General features: G+C 41.1%; 1 protein-coding gene across 1 annotated transcript; it reads left to right on the top strand.

Moving 5' to 3' along the window:
- Positions 1-7683: 7683 nt before the first annotated feature.
- lhx6b (LIM homeobox 6b) lies at positions 7684-13484 on the top strand (the record flags this gene model as incomplete). The annotated part of the gene is made up of 8 exons (XM_083672882.1): positions 7684-7761; positions 9151-9327; positions 9634-9755; positions 10608-10828; positions 11449-11549; positions 11838-11933; positions 12193-12367; positions 12632-13484. The coding sequence occupies 8 exons, from the start codon at positions 7684-7686 to the stop codon at positions 12715-12717; spliced, it is 1056 nt and encodes a 351-aa protein (XP_083529008.1). The 3' UTR covers positions 12718-13484.
- Positions 13485-21062: the final 7578 nt, after the last annotated feature.

A 21062-nucleotide genomic window follows, 5' to 3' on the forward strand; every position in this document is an offset into this window, starting at 1 on the left:
ATTTAAAAAAAAAATGTTATTCGCAGTCACACCTCTGTACTTCATAGATTGTATAGTCTTCATAGATTGTACGAGTTATTGTAAGAGTTACAATAGTAATGTGCCTCATACGTCCACTAGAGGGAGTGGTGGTACTTTAATTCTGCTGTTGTGCAAAGTGCTTCATACGTGCGTACAGGCTCAGGTCAATGTTGATATCGACGTTGTGTGTGAGTGAACCGACCCTACGTCATGACCAAAAAACAACAACAGTAGAGATAGAGTTCCATTATCCAGCATCACATAAATATGTGTCAACATCTTGTCATCCTCAGCGTTCTGTATTCTGGCTTCGCTTTCAATGGAGCCCATGCATGAGCTCAGCCTATCTCAGTGTTAATGTCAGCCAAGTTCACTGTGTGTGTTCTGGAGGGGGCCTGCATCACTCTGCAGCCCTGAGGCTACATGACGGAGAGAAGGTCCAGCTGCTGTCCAAAAGCTCAATACTGTGTCAGCAACTCACCCCCCTCTGACAATGGCTGACTGTCTCTGTCAGACATGCTGTTTGTGACACAGCTTTACTCCTTTAACTTTAATCACAAGACTGGCAGTTTGCATTTGACCTTTGGAACATTTAATGCTATGGACAACCATTGATTTGTTAAGCTGTGCAAATATACAATTGGAAAATATGTGTCTCTACATTGTAGGCCTACAGTACACCGAGGTCTACTGTACAGTACCTCATAATACAAGTGGGAACGTGATTATGTCTGATGTTTCCCCAAATTGAGCACACAGCAAGAAAACGGCAATCATCTCATGATTGATATGAAATGGAATGAAAAGCATCAGGAACTAATTATCAAATAATAATTTCCCCCTTTTCAAGTGCGTGAAGAAGGCTTGTATCTGTGTAGGGGGGCGGGGGGGGGCTACACTTTCTGCTGGTTGCCATGGTGCTGTTTGCGTATGCATGCTGGCACGGGGCTCATAGCCTTCTATAGGGTCCCAGTAATTGAGATCAGATGCTCCATCGAAACCTGGGCTCAGAGTAACCTGGAAGCATTTATTTTATGGAGAAGATGTTTAGTTAAGAGCAGCAGCGTAGTTTAATGAGTCTAGACTCTAGGGCCAGGGTCGGTGATGAATACGATTGGTGAAAGCACTGAAGGCTGGTTCCTGACTTCTTCCTTCCCCGGGGTCGGGTTACAGATTAGCAGACTTCCTGTCCAGTTGGGGAAGGGACTACTCCGACGGATGGTTGTGGCGGGGAGCATCATGCATTACCTCAGATGGGCTTTCTGACAGAGCCACACAGCGCTTGTTCCAGAAGAGGCCCTCCGAGTCTCATTTGTTAAACCTGTGATGAGAAGCAGCTATTCCAAATGAGGTCCCCCCTACCTTTCCACAAGCGGATATATACATTTATCTACATGGCCGTCGTTGGCGATGTGGTGTGGGATTTCTCTTCTAGTAGGTGGTCTCCAACTTCATAAGGAGTCTCTCCTCAATTTTGTCATTTGTGAGTTTTTTTTCTTCTCAGGATCAAATTGAATTTTATGTAAGTTTCCATACTGTGGTGAAGTCAATAACACAGGTAGCAGTTCAAAGCTTTTATTACACAGACAGGTAGTCATTATACAGTAGACAATTGACCCATAGCAATAACATATTGTCACCATACAGAATGTGCTCCAGGTTGTGTGGTGTATACTGTGGTATGTAATGATCTGTCGGCTGCAGTCAGTGTTGGGCTCATTTATCAGCTGTCAGAAAGTTGGCACAGTTCACTGTAGAAAAACACAGGGGCCCCTCATTCTAATGGAGTCACTCTACACACAGGGAGACCTATAGGGCAAGGCATCCATAAGAGATGAGTCCTTTATGGGCTGTTTCTGCTCAGTCAGACTGTGCATCACAACACATTGCACAGGGGTTACCTGTGGGTGGTGTCATTTGATGATGTGTGGCCTTCATTTGATACAGGGAACTCATGGCCTGTCACTAATAGTTTTCACTCCTCAGCCCCATTGAGAAGTCCAATTGACTGTAACTGCCTGTGTGCTTGTCAATTGAATGGAGGAGAAGAAACCTCTGATCTCCTTCCCAATAGTGGAGAATGACCAGGGAGGGACACATTCAAAAGAAACGTCTGAGGAGGAGAAATTACTCTGATTGTGGTCCAGGTTACAGACCCAATCCAATCCCCCTCTTAAAACACTCCTCTCCTTCCTGTCCCCACCTCCCTCACTTGATCAGAGTGCAGTAGTGACGAGCATTGGCCACCTCTCTTTGACACTGCTCGATTTTACACACTCAGAGCTGTTAGGATCAACAGGGCAGCAGGATATTGCAGTCGGCATAAAACTAAACATACAATGTGTCCTGCACATATAATCTCCATGTTGAGCCGATTTGATCTGACAGTTTAAACACTTGAACTCAAAGATGGCCTGTTGGAGGGGATGGTTGTGTGCCAGGGTGCGTTCTGGACATGCTGCCCGTGTACCCAGGGATTCGTTCCCTGATTACGGGCCGGTTTCACCTCTAATTGCTCGGGGTCACTGTAGGTGAGTTCAAGTGGTCGGAAGGAAACAATTTTCCTCCTGGAGCTAGTTACCTGATTGTGTAAGTAGCTGACCCCTAAACCCAACCCCACTCCATACACCCATATATAATGCTGAGGCAAGGAGTTGTGGTTGGGATCAGAGGTAGAGCCGGAGCTAGATTATTAAAGGCATTTGTACTGCTGCATTATAAGTCTGCTGTTTTTTGTGTTGTTATTACTATTTCATGACAACATTTCTAGGATATTATTACATCAATCAATCACTATGTTTTCATTGCGACATAATATGCTGTTATTACTGTGTCTTTAATGTTATTGCTACTTAGTTATTGCTATGTAGTTACTATGTTGATATTACCCACCTGCCTGCCCGCCCGCTCGCCTGCCTGCCTTTTGAACTGGGCTGTATTCTCTGTATGCTGTTGCAAAATCAGTAGGGTACAGTAGCATGCATTGCATACCAAGGCAGGTACACAGATTAGCTACTACAGTGCATTGCCAGTATGTGTGTCTATCTTCACTGGAATGGTCCACAGTGGAGGGTCATTCACCTGGATACCTACACAATGGTCAGCTATACTGTACACGCACACCTGCACAAGACCCCTGCAAAAATGGGACAATCCATCTCCGTGTTTACAGTGGCCACTCACAGGCTGTATATTTGAATCCAGCAGAGAAAAAGCATTAACTCTCCTTACTGCTCAGCGGAACCTATCCACTGCCAGCTAGTTGTAAACACTGTAAGCCACTTGATGAATATCAACTGAAATAAAGCAATCAGCTGAAAGCAATTGGCATGTCTGTGTTGAAGCCAGGGGCTGGTGATTTTCTCTCTGTCATCCATCATGAACCGCTGGCTCAGGCCAAAATACACAATACCCTCAAATTGCTGTCATATGGGGCCCCAAGTGCTGAAAAACTCCACCATTTTACCTCCTTTGTACTTCAAATAAACCCTTGTTTGTTTAATGACTGGGGAGTATTTTCGTCCAGTCACAGTACAACAATGCTTTAGAGAAAGGGTTGGTGTAATGTGATATTTCCTTTGTTTGTTGAAAGGTTGGCTGAAGGACCCCAGTGTAGATGTTTATGATCTGGGGGTAAATTCTTCTCATAGACTAAATTCTCCTCATGGAGATTTTCCAAAGCCCCAACCAGCCTATTATTGCTATAGGCAACTGCGGGCAAGTATCTGTGTTGAATCAGAAATATACACCACGTTTACACTAGTTACCTCCCCAATTAAAGTTTTCTCACCAACGAGGTCAACGAGACACAGCATATCTCCCTTATTAAATTGACTCGAGTGCCAGACTGAACATTGGTTATAATCACACACTATTCACAATCACATACCCCTCATTCCATCTCCACCATGTTATCAGTGTGTTACTAGTGACACACAGCCACTGTGGCAGTGGTGCTACAGAAACAAGATAAGGCCTCAGTGTTGGGTTTGGGCTTTGCCGTGTCCTTCCCCAAACATTTTCTTTCAGCGAACATGCCAAGCAGAGCATCTGTCATTCTGTCACTTGGCTTTGTGCTGTGTGCAGGACGTCTGTAATCAAGACCATCAGGGGGAAAGCCCTCCAAAAGGAGACCAGAGTGCTGCATCTACACCTCGCTTGCACAGGAAAGAACAACACAGAGAGAAAGAGAGACTTGCTTCAGATTACACAGGAGGGGACAAAGATGTCTGGTACCAACTGCCAAGCCGTTTCTCCTCTGACTCTGATTAGATACAGTTTGTATTTGCAGGGTGCAAGCAACAATCAGTCCAATCCAAGGAACTTTCAATAGCTTTCAAGGTTAACACCCAAGATGTCGGTGTGAAACAGAGCACAATAGTCTGTTTTCCCTCCTTAAAGGGATAGTTCATCCAAATTACAAAATCACATGGTTTCAAAACATGGTTTCCAAAGACTTGATTTAAATTTTAGATGATTCGGTCATGAAATATGTACAGATATGATTAGCAATAACCCTGTACTAGAAACTATTATTAAAGGTCCAGTATGTAGCTTTAAAATAGTGCTAAATTGCCATGATAAATCAGTAGCGATCAAGGAATGAGATTGCATGATAAAGAACATTTATTGGAGAGCACGGTTTTGGTCCAGACAAGGCATTCTAAAATCTGCTGTCATGGCACTGGCCCTTACGTACCATTTGTAGGTTTTGTGGATATGCACACATTTTCCGCCATTAGAAAACGTAGCATATTGTACAGTATATTTTCAGATTTTCAGTGTCGTCAAAGAGGACAGCAACACACAAAGCTACATGCTACACCTTTAGTGCCATACTAATTCCATACTACTGTACTAAGAGTAGTCCATGGCTAATCTGGTTCTAGTATCAACCAGAGGAGGTTCACCCACTCAGAACAAAGTATATTGCTAGAAAATAACATGAGACTAAACATCTAAAATCAATGATATGATCAGTATAGCTCTCACCAGAAATGGTACTTACCACTTTAACATGTAGCCTGTTCAGTTTTTTTAGGGTGAGGGTATACTGTAGACTGAAAGTCAACATGTTGTTCAACTCTTCTTGTTATTCAAGAGCAACAATTGAACTCCACCTTAATGCTGATTATTTCCCTAGAAGCAGAACACACACGTTGTAAATAACGCCCTTAAATGACTCTTATGTATTCATATAGAGCAGACAACACACATAATACTTTGTTGACATATTGACCCCATGGACTGTCCACTGGGGCCCAATCAGTGTCTGTGATGAATTTAGCATGTGCTATGTTGTTGTTATTGAGGTGGGCGGCTAGAAGCTCATTGTTTATATGGAGCATGGACAGATGTACCAAACGGAAGGGCAGAGTAACAAGGAAGAAGAGGAGCCATACAAGAATATACACTACAATACAATACACTACAGCCAATACGTATAGCACTGCACTCACACATCCACACAACAGAACAGGATGCAGCAGGTGACACATCCCTGTCAATGACCCTCCCCATTGTGTGAGGTCAGACAATGTTACTGATACACTTCACGTTCACTGATTTACAGCCAAAAATCACACTCTCTTTATACGCTCCAATGTTACTGTAAATGACATTAAGATGATTGATTATCATAAATTACATTTAGAATCATTACTGTAAATTCCAACACTTTATATTTCATGCTTTTGTTATTTACTCCAATCACTATTCATATTTTTTAAAAACGTTATCAAATTGTGTTTCGTTAAGACAAGTGCATTCAGTTGTGTGAATCCCTATAGTATGAAGCAAAATGTGGTCATTCTTTTCAAATGATCATTTGTTGCATGCACAATTCTGTCAACCCAAATCTAATATGAAATATATCTTTCCACACATTGAATTATGTCAACCGTTCTCTTCAAGGGGTAATAGTTGTGGGGGAGAATCAATCTACCCTTTTACCATTTATAGTGCACTAATGTCATTACCAGCTTTCTTCCAGTCAACCCTGCCCAGCGCTAGTGATTATTTCTACTGTAATGCACGAGGACAACAGACTGAGGAGCATATTCTGCCAAGTCAATTTCCTGTATGTGCAAATATACTTGGCCAAATAAAAGAATTCTGATTCTGATTCTGATTCTGAATTCTGATTCTGATTCTGATTATGGTGACAACAAACGCTGAGGGTGTTTTATGGGATCAATAACAGCCCATCGGCTTCAATAGTCAATAGCTTAGGGCTACGTGAGTTGTGATTTGCTTGGTGTAATTCACCGGTTGTTAGGTCCTCAGTTGTATAAAGTTGAATGAAAAAACAGTAACACAAAATAGTAGTCCAATGTCGCTCTTACATATGCGAAAATTAGAAAGTAGAGAACGTAGATATAACATTAAATTCGAAAACTGTGTTGAAAGTTGGAAACTAGCACGCACGAGCGGAAGTCACTTAGTCACAATAGTCACTTGGTAGAGGCCTTAAACTCTGTTACTGCATTAAAGGAAGCGTCCTCATGGAACCCTCAGTGGGAAAGGTCTGGGAACGTGAGAGACATCCCTTACGTTAAGAAAAGCCACAGGGAAATAGAGGGAAAACATTCATGCAGCACATAGGACACCGTGGCTGACCAGGGTTGTTTATTTGTCTTCAGAACAACTTGGTTAAATCAGTGCAGGTTCCTGTAAACCATCGGATGCATCATGCCCTATACCTGGAAGAAGAGTATCCTCACAGACAAACACATGCTGAACAACATTGTTTGCAATGTGTTCTCTCTCTCTCTCTCTCTCTCTCTCATTATCTCTCTCTCACACACACACACACACACACACACACACACACACACACACACACACACACAGACGGCTTGAAATTGAGAAATGTCTAAAACCAAACAGTAAAGACCAAATACGAGAAGCTTTTTGTTTATTACCAATAACATTTTCCCCTCCTCTTACCAGTAGGCCTAATATAACATTTGCAGCCTCCCCAGGATGATAAACCATCCACAACTTCATTTTTTTTGTCAAGTATGCTCAACCTTTTTCCTACTGCGATAAACACATGTCACTTGTATTGGGAATAGAACATTGCAATACATAACAAAATGCAGTAATTTATTTTGTTTCACCCTTTACTTTTCAATTGTGTTGTGGCCACTGAAAGCTATAGTGTAATATAAACGAGATTGTAACCTAGATATTGTCTTCCTGATTTAAAAATACATTTTACTCCTCTGTATCCCCAGGGCGGATGGGGAGTTGCCTAACGTACAGTACATGTTGGAGAGGTGTAGTGGAGAGAGGGTGAGTGACCGTAAAGACCAGTGATTGTCCGTTTCTAGCCCTCAAGAACTTGCCTTTCTTGAACAGACACGGGCGGCTGAATCTCTCCAACGGGTCGACTGCATATGAACATTCGCCTCAGATTTGTAATTACTTACTTATAGAAAAGGGACTACCCCAACTTCATACGTAACGAAATTATTTAAAAATAAACTAAAATAGGCAGTGGATAAAAACAACCTCAGCCAAGATCTCTAGTTAATGAAGGTAGGCCTATCTAAAATAATGAAAGTAAATAAATAAATAATCAATTTGGCACGGTACCGAACACGTCCCGATTCTTGGATATCTGGAGGCTGTCGGAATCTCTTGCTGAAAGTGTCCTGCATGTACTGGAAAAATGAAGTTCCGTCCGCACATCCAAAGGAGGATAAAGTCCCACTGGACAATGTTTTCGTTAAGCAGGTAATGACATCTATTATGAGGATTATTAGTTGTAAATGTCTGCATTTCAGTGTGATTTGGTGACTATGACTCTGCTAACGATGAAAGTGAAGTCTTGCGTTTTTTCATAGGACCAACTCGTATTCCTTTTTGTTTTCAACGACTATGTTTTGTGACAATTATCAACATATTCCACATTCGTGCTAATGTCGTTTAAATGAAGGACGAAACAGATTCTGAATTTTATCCAAAAGCAGATTTTTGGCACTCAGTGAATACCGTTATAATCACCAAGAGAGCCTGCCTCAAGTACTTAACTAGCCTATCATAAGCGAGACAATCACGCTCTTTTATGTTTCAAGATCAGCTGCATCTTCTGTACATTGTCTCTGATGAATAGTGTGATCTCCAATTGAGCCTCTTCACATCGTAGTCCTGTTTGGAAAAAAAAAATCGATTTTCGATTACGGCTATTAAAATTAAAATATGCAATTCTTCAGGTGGACCTATATGCCTTCTCTGACTGACAGCTGAAATTGACACTCTGGCTGCCTCTTATCCCGAGCATGTCAAGCCATTACTAATTGCAGGTAGTCTATCTTTTCACTGTTTTCGATTACATGGGAACTAAGAGGTATAGCATAAGAGGAAAAAAAATCAATCATAATTCTAATTGCTTCATCAAAATTAGCTTTTGTTGACAGGGTTTAAATGCAGGAGAAAGTGTTATTCATTGTTTTGGACCGGATATAGCTTGCAGTATGGGCTGGTAGTGATGCGTAACGCGCAAGGCAGGGCGCAGAGTCTACTTCGGGCGCTGCTATAGGGTTTATCTTCACGGGGGTTTTCTTCACACACGCGGAATAGACCCAGAGGCACGATTATGGTGAGTCAAAACATACATTTTGTTTACTCAGATCAAAAGACTTCGAGTGGTTACATTATTACATTTGGCCAGCTTCACTTTTAAACATGGCAGGCAATCTTATTTGTTTCCCTGATGGGCCTTTCTCTAACAGATCGATATTTTAACGTGTAATATTGTTTATATCGTCTACTTTTAACTCATCTAGTTCTACTGTGAGTCTGGCACACGATAGTGATAATGATAATAATGTGAAGCTGCTGGACTAGGGCCTTCCCTTTTCGTTTCAATATTTGAAAATAGTGACTAATTTTCAGAATAAAAAGTTAATGAATCTCATGTAATGCGTAGCCTACATTTCATTGGAACCTTTGTTTCACTCCAAGTCTGTTGCACTCCTCAACGTATAGCATGTTCTTATGATCTATCAACATTTTATCTAAAAGGCCTAATCCAAAAGTGGGCAAATCATAGTTAGGCCATTGTATCTTCCAAATATAATGTTCATAAAGTTTCTAGTAAGATGGCATATCTCCCAATAACAGTTTCACTCGGATGGGGAGTCTCATTCGGGTGTGAAAGAGGAGGCTCACCTCTCCAGTCCGCCAGCCACACCTATGTGCTCCCCTCTGTCGTTGGTCTCCCCGGCGGCGGTGCGGTCCTCAGGGAAGAACCAATGCGCCAGCTGCGGTACGGACATCCACGACAGATACCTGCTGAAGGTGAGGTGACCTTTATTAAGCTACGCCATCATATTATGCACCATCCACATTTTCTATAGACTTAAAAAAAAATAAAAAAAAATGTTGATACAAGATTGAATTTCATCCCATTTTCATCCTCACAAATTGCACGCGTCTTAAAGGATCACTTTTTTGGATACAATTTCGATTATTTACAATGTAGTCGACAGAATAAAGCATACAGTGTATTGTTGTCATTATTGTTATTTTTACTATTATTGTTTATATTACATTAGATATATTTATGACACAAAATGTAATGTTTATTTCATGTTACCCTTTTAGGTGAACAATTTGAATTGGCACGTTGGGTGCTTGGAGTGTTCAGTCTGCAGAGCGTCATTACGTCAGCACAATAGCTGCTACATTAAAAACAAAGAAATATTTTGCAAATTGGATTATTTTAGGTAGGTAAGTCTTGCAACTGTTTTACATTACAAAGTCCACCAGCAATCTAAACTGTAAATCGAAAAGTGCATGTAGCCTACTTTGATGCGAAGGCCCTATACATTGGATTACGGCACTTTATTTTGTTAAAACCTCAAAACATTTCAATTGTCTAATAACACTCCGAGCATTGTTAAGTTCTAACAGCCAGGTCTTAGTCCTGCGAGCTCAAGAACAGCACAATTTAAGCGCAGGTTTAACTCATCATTCCGCACCAAACGAAATCCGTTCAAGAAAAGCTTATCCAAATAATACTAAATGAATACTTGTATACCCATTATTCAAATAACATTCTGTCGTCTTAAGTTTTTCGTTTTTAGACTTTGTAATAGTGGGTTGATGGAAATGATGAACATTTAGCCTCAATCGTTTTCACTATATCCATTCGCTTTATTTGTTTTTAGACATTTTATCGTTGTTTCTCCAGCTCTCTATTTTCCAGCCATGGGCCTCACTGTTTATGGCGAAAATATTATATATTTTGGTTACATTTTAACAACACAGGTACATACTCTAATTCTTTGTTATGATGAATATTATTGTTTTATGTGTTATTATTATTAGTATTGTTATTATAATTTGTATAATACTTATTATACGTATATGTATAATACTTATATATTATATGATCTGTACTCTTTACAAAAAAAGAGCTTGTCTTCATCGTCCTGACCCTCATATTCACACTTGATCTCATATAGTTATTCACAAGTGATTCATTACATTAAAGTCTAGTTTGACATATTCAGATATAGGCTAACCTTCCTGTCTGTAATCATTAACACTGTCCCTGTCTCCCGTCTGTCTCACAGTAGGTTTGGTACCAAGTGTGCCCAGTGTGGCCGTCAGGTGTATGCCAGTGACTGGGTACGGCGGGCCCGAGGCAGTGTCTACCACCTCGCCTGCTTCGCCTGCTTCTCCTGTAAGAGGCAGCTGTCCACCGGGGAGGAGTTTGGGCTGGTGGAGGGCAGGGTGCTGTGTCGCGGTCACTACGACACCATGGTGGAGAACCTCCAGAGAGCAGCTGAGAACGGTCAGTCTTCGGACACAGTATAGGCTTAATGTCAGGGGGAGGCTATCCATGTGACTAGCATAGGCTCACTTATCTTGCACTATGTCACTTATTGTCTTGTCCTACCTCATTGCACTACTGCGTATTTGTATTATTTGTATTATTTGTATTGTATGCTGCATTGTCAAGGAGCCAAGCCCAAGAATTTTACTCCCTGCACTTGTGTATGAGACGTAACAATAAACTTGAACTTGAACTTGAACTTGAACTTGAACTTAAACAATAATAGTGATAATTAATCATATACTCACCATAAATATACCGTATGCATTTCCTACCATTGGACTACTGTATGTCCACTGTATAGGTTAAGAACTCAAAGTGTGTTGGAACCCTCTTTTTTTTTTTTGGCAGATGATAATTTATACTTTGACATCCAGCACTTGCATAGAGCCATATGATCGGTGTATGCTATAAATCAAACTTTATTTATATAGAACATTTTGCACACAAATACAATGCAATGCTCTTCACCAAAATATAATTTCTCTTTCAGGTCATGAGTTGATCTCTGTGATAGTGAATGTTGTTGTGCTAATGTTGTGCTAATGTTCCCTTTCTGTTCCTGTGCCATACTGTAGGGACAGGTCTCTCTTTAGAGGGAGCTTTGCCCTCTGATCAGGACAGTCAACCCAAGGCTGCCAAGAGGGCACGCACCTCCTTCACCTCTGAGCAACTACAGGTAGAGATGGCCCCTGAGGGTGTGGGGGGGTGGGTGAGTGTGTGAGAGAGTGCAAGCGTGCATGTGTGTGTGTGCGTGTGTGCGCACCCATGCGTACTGTATATGTGTACAGGCAGGCATGCGCACGTGTGTGTAGTACAATTACAGCATTTGTGTATTAAACAGTTTGATCTTCTGGTAGCAGATGTAGACTACAGCAGAGTTGATAGCAGAGTTAAAGATTACAGACTGTCGTAAATGCCCTAATAGATATTGTTATAAGTGAGTATGCTAGTTGTGTGTCCACAGGTCATGCAGTCACAGTTTAACCAAGACAACAACCCTGATGCGCAGACGCTACAGAAGCTGGCAGACATGACAGGACTGAGCAGACGAGTGATACAAGTACGTTTACAGGACAATGTCAGACTACTACTGGTTGTAATGTTTAAGATAACAAATTTAATTGACAGTGTACAGTTACAATAATATAATATCAAATAAAATAACATAACGTATTCTATAATATGATATAGTATACTATCATGAGACATTATAATACAATGTTATGGCATAATATACAGTAATACGATATAATATGATTTCTATATATGAATACTACAGCATCATATTCATCCCTGGTAACGTTACATTTTCATATTAGGTTTGGTTTCAAAACTGCAGAGCAAGACACAAAAAGCACCCGCCCCTGCACAATGGACCCCCCCAGGGTGCCCCCCACTCTCGGATGCCGCCCTCCCTGCCTGACGACCTTCACTACTCCCCCTTCAGTAGCCCTGACCGACCACACCTGATGGCACTGCACGGATACATAGACAGTGAGTTTTCTCCGAGTACATGTACGTACGTACTGTCAAACATGACCGTGCATTAATATTGCTAGGTGTTGATATCTATTGAAATTTCATGTTTCATGTTCCACATAAGATACGTAGATGTGTCTTTATGTGCAAGTAAATGGATATGAATTGTATGTATGTGTGTTTTTGTCCAACACAATTGATTGTCCCTTGTAAGATGAGTTGAGTTAAGTTGAATTAAATAACATTGAATTTGGTGTCTCTATTTCTTTCTGTGTGTAGGTCATCCCTTCTCAATGCTGGCTGCCCCTAACCACCACCTCACCCACCCAGCCATGACCTTACCACAGTTACCCATCAGCCGCTAATCTCCACCAGACGCAGCTTCTCGCTCCTCTCTCGACTTGTCAATACTAGCCTGGGAATGAGGGGCATCAGCCGCTAACGCCACTCAGACTGTCTCCTGCACAGACCGTCTCCCTCCGTCTACCTTACCGAAAGAGAAAATGTCTCCTTCATCAGACTGTAACGGGACATCGTTAGTGGTTTCTTCCATTTCAAAGGCTTCAGGCTTGTCAAGTGGACTGACTGTTTTATAATGACACTTGTTGTTCATCAGTGGAAAGTGATCCCATTGCATTTCACCTGGGACTCACTGGGACCAGCGATGACCAACACCACCACCACCACCCATTACTTCACTGGGAAGGTGTTTGCTAATCCATGATATAGGAAATCTCATCTAATTGGAAACCATTTTTTATTTGTTCTGGATTACAATTTTCCTCACCTCATTCACCAACTGATACCACTAAAGGTATTTTATGTTTCTATCCTCAGCTTGCAAATTCTTTTTTTCTGTCGCTCACGTTGTCTCCTCATCTTGAATGCTCACACGCATGGACTGAAATACATTTCTCTGTATTGGTGATGAAGACACTTATGTTATTTCTTATCTATGTTGAGGGAGAGACTGTGTTGTGTGTTGCTGTTTATTTGTTTTGGTTGTAATATTGAAGCCCTTTATTTATTCAAAAAGAAACTTCGCCTCGAAGCACTTTTAAAAATGTTTTCAAACTAAAGAAATCATTTATTGTTAATTGTACATACTGTACCAATGTAATAAAATGTCCTTCAAAGACAGATTTTTTTTTTGTGTGAAAAATTTGATTACACACTTTGAATTGTGGACTCAAATGCACACATGACGTATTAAAGTCTTACTAGTATTCTTGTGTAATAGGGAACATGCTGTGCATAATATAGAAATAAGACACACATTACTTTGTTATTACACACACACACACACACACAAAACACACACAAAACACACACACACACACACGGACACATACAGACCAAAAATCTATTAGGCCACCTATCAGAGGCCCCTTTAGTACCCTGCTGTTAAGAGCAATATTCCTAGTTATGTCATGATCACTCTATGGGTTGAGGGTCCCCAATTTACTCTCTGTACAATTAATGGGGAAGTCAATCAATTCAATGGTGAAAACCATTATAAGCATTTCCCTCAGTTATTGATCTAGCGCTCTGTTGGCTTTCATAAGACCTTTTTTTTTAAACAGATAATCTGAAGTTGTTATATTGATTAGCAGCACTCAAGCTGCTATTGTAGCAATGAACAGAATAATGAACTCAGAGCAACGCAGGAAAATACAGTTCTGAGCGTCTCTTTTGTTAAGGACTATATAAAGCTTTTTTACACTAACTGTAGCCTGGATCAATGTCCTTGTCTCCACTTCATGTTCTTCGTGTTCTCTTCAAGTGAGTTTCCAGTCCTTTTCTATTAAACATTAAAAACAACAACATTTCAGAATAAGCCAACTTACTCGATGCACCTCTTGCTGCAACACAGAACACTGCTTCAATATGTTTTAACATATTGGTATTTATGGTAACAATATGGTATTCAAACTCAAAATAAAAACTGAAGGATTACATGTAAATGTACTTTGTGTAGTACACTGAAAACAACATGTATGTTTAGCCTAAAACATTTGATCTCTCAACTACAATCATTCCTAGCCCATGACATTGACTGGTGTTTTAAAATAGCACAAACATCTCTGGTGCTCTCAATTCTGGCATACCAATCGGAACCTCTCTCTGAAAAGCTGTCAGAATGAATTCACTTGAAATGAAAGATCTTGTTTTTGGCATTCAATGGAGGGAAGTGTGTTTGTTACGCAACCCAGCCCAGGACTAGGGGGTGGGTGAGGCATGCAAACATAGGACACACGCAGACAGTTACAATGGAGTGAGAACAATGAAAAACAATGACAAGGAGACCAGGTGAACAGTGGAATGATGATTTATTGTACCAAGACTAAGGAGAGAAGAGGGGGGGGGGGCGATTTAAAAAAAAGTCTAGCGCCAGCACTCTAAGCTAACTGAAAACACAACAGATGGCACCTGCCTCCCACTAACTAGTGTATATACGTAGACAAGAGTAACCTACGTGTATAAATGTATACCCATGGGCTGCTCTCACCTATACCACTTCTCTCCTGTAACCGGAATGAAAATACAATGGATGAATTATGAAGGAATAAGTTCTGAACAGAGAATTGTCACAATGAATTTACACACACATGCAAATAGAAACAAAAGGATCTCATGAGGGGAGGAAGTGCAGGGTTTAAATACGTCGGGCCGTCCTCTGATTGGCTATGGAGGTGATGAGGAATGAGGTGCAGCTGAACCAAATTGATTGCCAGAATGCCTGAGAAAGATGAAGATACAGTTGAAGTCGGAAGTTTACATACACCTTAGCCAAATACATTTAAACTCAGTTTTTCACAATTCCTGACATTTAATCCTCGTAAACATTCCCTGTCTTAGGTCAGTTAGGATCACTACTTTATTTTAAGAATGTGAAATGTCAGAATAATAGTAGAGAGAATGGTTCGTGGAATTTTGGCCCATTCCTCCTGACAAAACTTGTGTAATTGAGTCAGGTTTGTAGGCCTCCTTGCTCGCACACGCTTTTTCAGTTCTGCCCACAAATTTTCTATAGGATTGAGGTCAGGGCTTTGTGATGGCCACCTTGAATACCTTGACTTTGTTGTCCTTAAGCCATTTTGCCACAACTGTGGAAGTATGCTTGGGGTCATTGTCCATTTGGAAGACCCATTTGCGACCAAGCTTTAAATTCCTGGCTGATGTCTTGAGATGTTGCTTCAATATATCCACATAATTTTCCTTCCTCATGATGCCATCTATTTTGTGAAGTGCACCAGTCCGTCTTGCAGAAAAGCACCCTGACAACATGATGCTGCCACCCCCGTGCTTCACGGTTGGGATGGTGTTCTTCAGCTTGCAAGCCTCCCCCTTTTTCATCCAAACATAACAATGGTCATTATGGCCAAACAGTTCCATTTTTGTTTCATCAGACCAGAGGACATTTCTCCAAAAAGTAAGATTTTTGTCTCCATGTGCAGTAGCAAGCCGTAGTCTGGCTTTTTTATGGCGGTTTTGGAGCAGTGGCTTCTTCCTTGCTGAGCGGCCTTTCAGGTTATGTCGATATAGGACTTGTTTTACTGTGGATACTTGTACCTGTTTCCTCCAGCATCTTCACAAGGTCCTTTGCACTGAATTGATTTGCGCTTTTCGCACCAAAGTACATTCATCTCTAGGAGACAGAACGCATCTCCTTCCTGAGCGGTATGACAGCTGCGTGGTCCCATGGTTTTTATACTTGTGTACTATTGTTTGTACAGACGAATGTGGTACCTTCAGGCGTTTGGAAATTGCTCCCAAGGATGAACCAGACTTGTGGAGGTCGACATTTTTTTTTTTCTGAGGTCTTGGCTGATTTCTTTTGATTTTCCCATGATGTCAAGCAAAGAGTCACTGAGTTTGAAGGTAGGCTTTAAAATACATCCACAGGTACACCTCCAATTGACTCAACTGATGTCAATTAGCCTATCAGGAGCTTCTAAAGCCATAACATAATTTTCTGGAATTTTCCAAGCTGTTTAAAGGCACAGTCAACTTAGTGTATGTAAACTTCTGACCCACTGGAATTGTGATATAGTGGCTTATAAGTGAAATAATCTGTCTGTAAACAATTGTTGGAAAAAAAACCCATCTACAATTGTTGCACAAAGTAGATGTCCTAACCAACTTGCCAAAACTATAGTTTGTTAACATGAAATCTGTGGAGTGGTTAAAAATTTTTACTTTTTTTTTTTGTTTTAATGACTTCAACCTAAGTGTATGTAAACTTCCAACTTCAACTGTAGGGAGAGTGACGAAAAAACAAACAGAACACAAGACACAAACAAAACATTCGTAAGTGTTGATGTATGAGAGCAGTGAAGTACGTTTGGAAATGAGTGGGTCTTACCGTAAGTTATGAATTTCACAAAATATTACTGTGTTGGTTCAAGCCAAGTTGAAACCAACTGAAATGAGAATAACCCAGTGGCACCTTTCATAGAGACGCCCTTCCCCACCACCAGGGGGCATAGAAACAATGACCACATCATGGATCAAACTGCACCAAAGAGTCTTTGGAGTAGGATGAATTTGCCATAAAAGGCTGATCTAAAGCGTCCTGTCCAGGGGGTGTACTTGTACACTGGCTCACAACAGGAGGTTCCTGCCCTATGGGCCGTTCTGGCTTGTGCGCTACTTACTGTACTAAGGTCAGTTTTGCATGAGGATGGTAAGATACTGGTAAGCTACAGTAAGCTGATCCTAGATCTGTGCCTAGTGCCACTTTCTACTGGGAGAGGATCCTTGCAGCATGTAGAAGACAGAGAATTTTAGATTGTATGACCTGGCAATGACACCCAGAAACCAGAGCTACAGTAAAAAGAGGTAGACGTACTGTAGATAAAAACACTGACACAATGGATTCCTCTGTGCACTTGTTTTACAATTGGAGATTTAATTAAAGATGGGCAAGCTTTGCCTGGGCCAGGTGTGTATGTAGTACAGGTGGAGATATGTGAAACCCACCCAATATGTCTTGACTGGGGCAACAGAGAGGACATCACCAGGCCTGACACACCATGAACATTGCCCAAGATACAGAGCAGAACCAAGAAGAGGACATATACTGTAACTTTAAGATGTGGCATCAAGATAGTTGGGTTTTTTGGTTTTATAATCCATCACCTCCAGCTATTTTGTGATTATGTGAGAAATTGAATATGATACTTGATAGGGAAGTTGTATTATAATCAGTGTTCTTCTTTTTAAATCAATGCAGTCTTTTGTTTGATAAGCTTGTACAATCTCTGAACAAAGAACTGTCTTCTAAGAGTGCAGATCATTATCAATCGGGCATATTCTGGGCCACACTTCAACTCAATGAGATATAAATGCACATAACTTTATTTTCTTTCATTGAATTCTCCTACATACATGTATCTAATCCCTATTGAAGGCTTGCATCAGCCACAGTGGAGCGTTTAGCCATGTAACTCCATGCACAAGCATCTCTGCTAGTTAGAACTATCTCATTTTGACATAATGTCATGCGTTTGCCACAGTGATTGGCAGCCTCAAGTGCTTGCAGATGAAATGGCTCCCCCATGTTAATGAATAGGCCTCTGATTGCAGGATTCCTCAGGCAGAATTACAGCGTTGTTCCACTGATGAGCAATTACCCTACAGTACCTCTCGTCTCTGCATATTCACATTACTGCTCTTCATACTGATCAGCACTCCCGCAACAGTCAACAAAAGCCTTTTGCTGAAGATTCACAATTTGCTCTGCCTCCTCTTCCTACTCCTGAAGTGTATGTCAGAACCTTTTTCTGTCTTAAATTTTGGGGGGTTTGTTTGTGAAAACCTGCATCTTCACAATGCAATACAAAATAAGGTAAATACAGCCATGGGTAAAAAGTTCACACTATCTTATATGACTGATTAATAAACTGAGGACTTGGTTATGAGGCTCACACTCATAAAGACAACATTCCTAGAGCAGAGCTAACTCTAAGCATGGTGTCTTTATTGGAATGATTGGATGAGAGTCCTGGGAATGCCTCAGACTGACTGCTCCAAAATGCTTCTCTCTGTCATTTTCCCCCGAGTATTCACATTGGACATTCAGAATAATACAGGGATTCACAGTCCTGCCGGCCCACCACAAACTATGGGGTGAGTGTGGCTTTTTTAGCATCTGAGAATTTGCTTTTGTTGGAACACTGTAGTTGCGCTTTAACCTCATATTTAAAGTATTTCTGACATGTAGGGTCATTCATCAGCTGCCTCTGTGACAAGAGACAGAAGAAATGTCTTCATGAAGGACTTCCCATTTCATTCTCTTTATTCTGGACCCTGAACTGGCTGGCTGAGGTCCAGTGTTTTAAAACCAGGCCAGCGGCAGCACCACAAGGGTGTGATAGTTAACACTGCAGAGCCAAGCAGTGCTGGGAGACCTCATTTAGATGGGACAGACCACATTGAACTTAGTTAGAGGCTAAGAGTGTCTACTTAAGACAATATGTACAGTCAGTTCCCCCCAAATCTGAATGGCTGAATACAGTATTTTTGTTTTGACACAACATTTGGGGAGAGGATTTTGAATATCTTTCAACAGTGAAGAATGTACATTATGTGCATTACATCGTACCGTTTCTAAATGCTCAGAAATAACTGCAAAATCCTTTCATAGGTTATCATACAGTAGACACACGACAGTATCATGTAAGAACAACACCATTAAGGACTGTTCAGATGAGCGTCCGACGTGAAACAGAGGAAATAGCTAACACAAATGATTCACTTCCACATGGCTCAGAGCCAACCCTCCACTTTGCAAAAACAAATATGAAAGTCCAAAGCAAGATTGTGTTCAAAAATGTGTTTATTTATGGAGTTGACAACAACTTTTAAAATCTTACAGCGCTTCAGTTTGATAAATGATAGGCTGCACTCACTGCCGCATAATTTACTGTAACATCTTGGAAGCATCATGGCCGTGGCTGCTGTACTGTCCTGGCGGGCGGATAGAGGGAGAGCTGAGGCATCTGGCAGACTGAGCTCTTAGATTGTGCCAAAAAGTCCTTTACTGAATCCACCCCAGCCTTCTCAGAAAATGAGAGAATAAGATAAGGGGGCTCATCCAGTACTCTATTTTGACCCTTTTTTAAAAATCTACATTCATAGCTCAGTTTGTTTACATAGTCCACAAATGATTTAGCCTTTTAATGGGTTCTTAATTCTAATGGTTAGACATCGTGGTCTGTGTAGCTATTTCAGAAAAGGAGGAATGAACCTCTGATACATGAATAGGCTTGAGAGACTAATATATGAATGAATAAGGTTGTTGTTAAATGTAGTAGCTCTTTGCTCCCACCAAGTGGCACTGTATCGTTAAGGTTGAGTGGATAACGTGGGGGGTGAATTGGAGAGGTGAGTCTCTGAATATCCACACACTGCATATAGATGGGTCGATTCTTACTATGATAAATTAACTGTAGCCATATAAATGTGACCACCCAGAAACATCCAAATGAAACCTTCCTTGTTTTGTTGCCTTAATTTGATGACTTACAGATCTCAATTGTATTGACTGTGACTTCAGATTTCCTTATCATTACATAGGTTGGGGCCATATATATGTCAATAAATCAGGTCAGTGTCACTATCTGATTTGAGGTAATGATCTTTCTCTCTTGGGAATCAGACAAGCCACGTGAAGCTGAGTTACTCTTCAGACGGACATTGAAACATAAGGCCACCCCTTTGACATTCTGCTATTGCTATTGTTTTATGCTGGTGATGCTTGTCTGTATTTTTTGCATCGAGGACGGCAGACAACATGAAATCAAAGAAGGGGCACATATAGTGGAAACACAGACATGCAAAGGTATGTGTGCTCTTTTGGAAGCCAGCGTTCAACCCCAGCCCAACCTCCACCCACCTCTAGAGCATTTCTCAGGGGTTTTTTCTTTCTCCTCATTCTCTCGCTCCTTTGTCCTCTGCTTCCTCCCAGGTCTCGCCATCCCGATGGCCCATCCTCAGGTGGAGCAGGCTTCTCAGGTTGCCAGGTATTGTGCTCCCGCTCAAAAGGATCACTGTGCAGACGACCAGGGCTGGTCTGACTCACACTACTTTGTAGCCAATCAGGTCAGACAACCAGGGCCTTTAAACAGATTGCTATGCTGTCACTGTAGGGAGATATCAAGCAGAATCGCAGCACGGATGATCTGATGGATGATGATCTGATGATCTGATAGATGATGATCTGACGATCTGATGAATGATGATCTGATGATCTGATGGATGATGCACTTTGGACATAGTGCTGGAATTGCTCATATATGCACTGTGGCTGAGTTACAATACAGTAATAACACCCCACATCATCATCATGATGTTTACCATACCGTTGTTTCCCTTTATTTATCCAGGTTAGTCTCTAAAATCTCTTTGGCTGGCTTGGTTAGGCTTTGTGGTGGTGTGCCAGCATTGATATGTGCACTGCTTAAGAATCCATCTTATAAATAATGCACATAACACATATTGGATCTATCAGTGCACAGTAGCGCTTAATGACATTGCTAATTTTCTCACTCCCCATAGGTGTCATATTCTATTCAGAGCAGTTTGATTTGATAAATCCATTGAGGCTCCGCCTCTTTACACACATATTCAGAGGCTAGCCCCGCCCCCTCTAGTGTCACAGTCAGCCTCACCTGAGACATTGCATAGAGCTAGTCAGTAGTCAGTC

This window comes from Argentina silus (assembly GCF_951799395.1).
Source record: "Argentina silus genome assembly, chromosome: 7".
NCBI classification, from domain to species: Eukaryota; Metazoa; Chordata; class Actinopteri; order Argentiniformes; family Argentinidae; genus Argentina; species Argentina silus.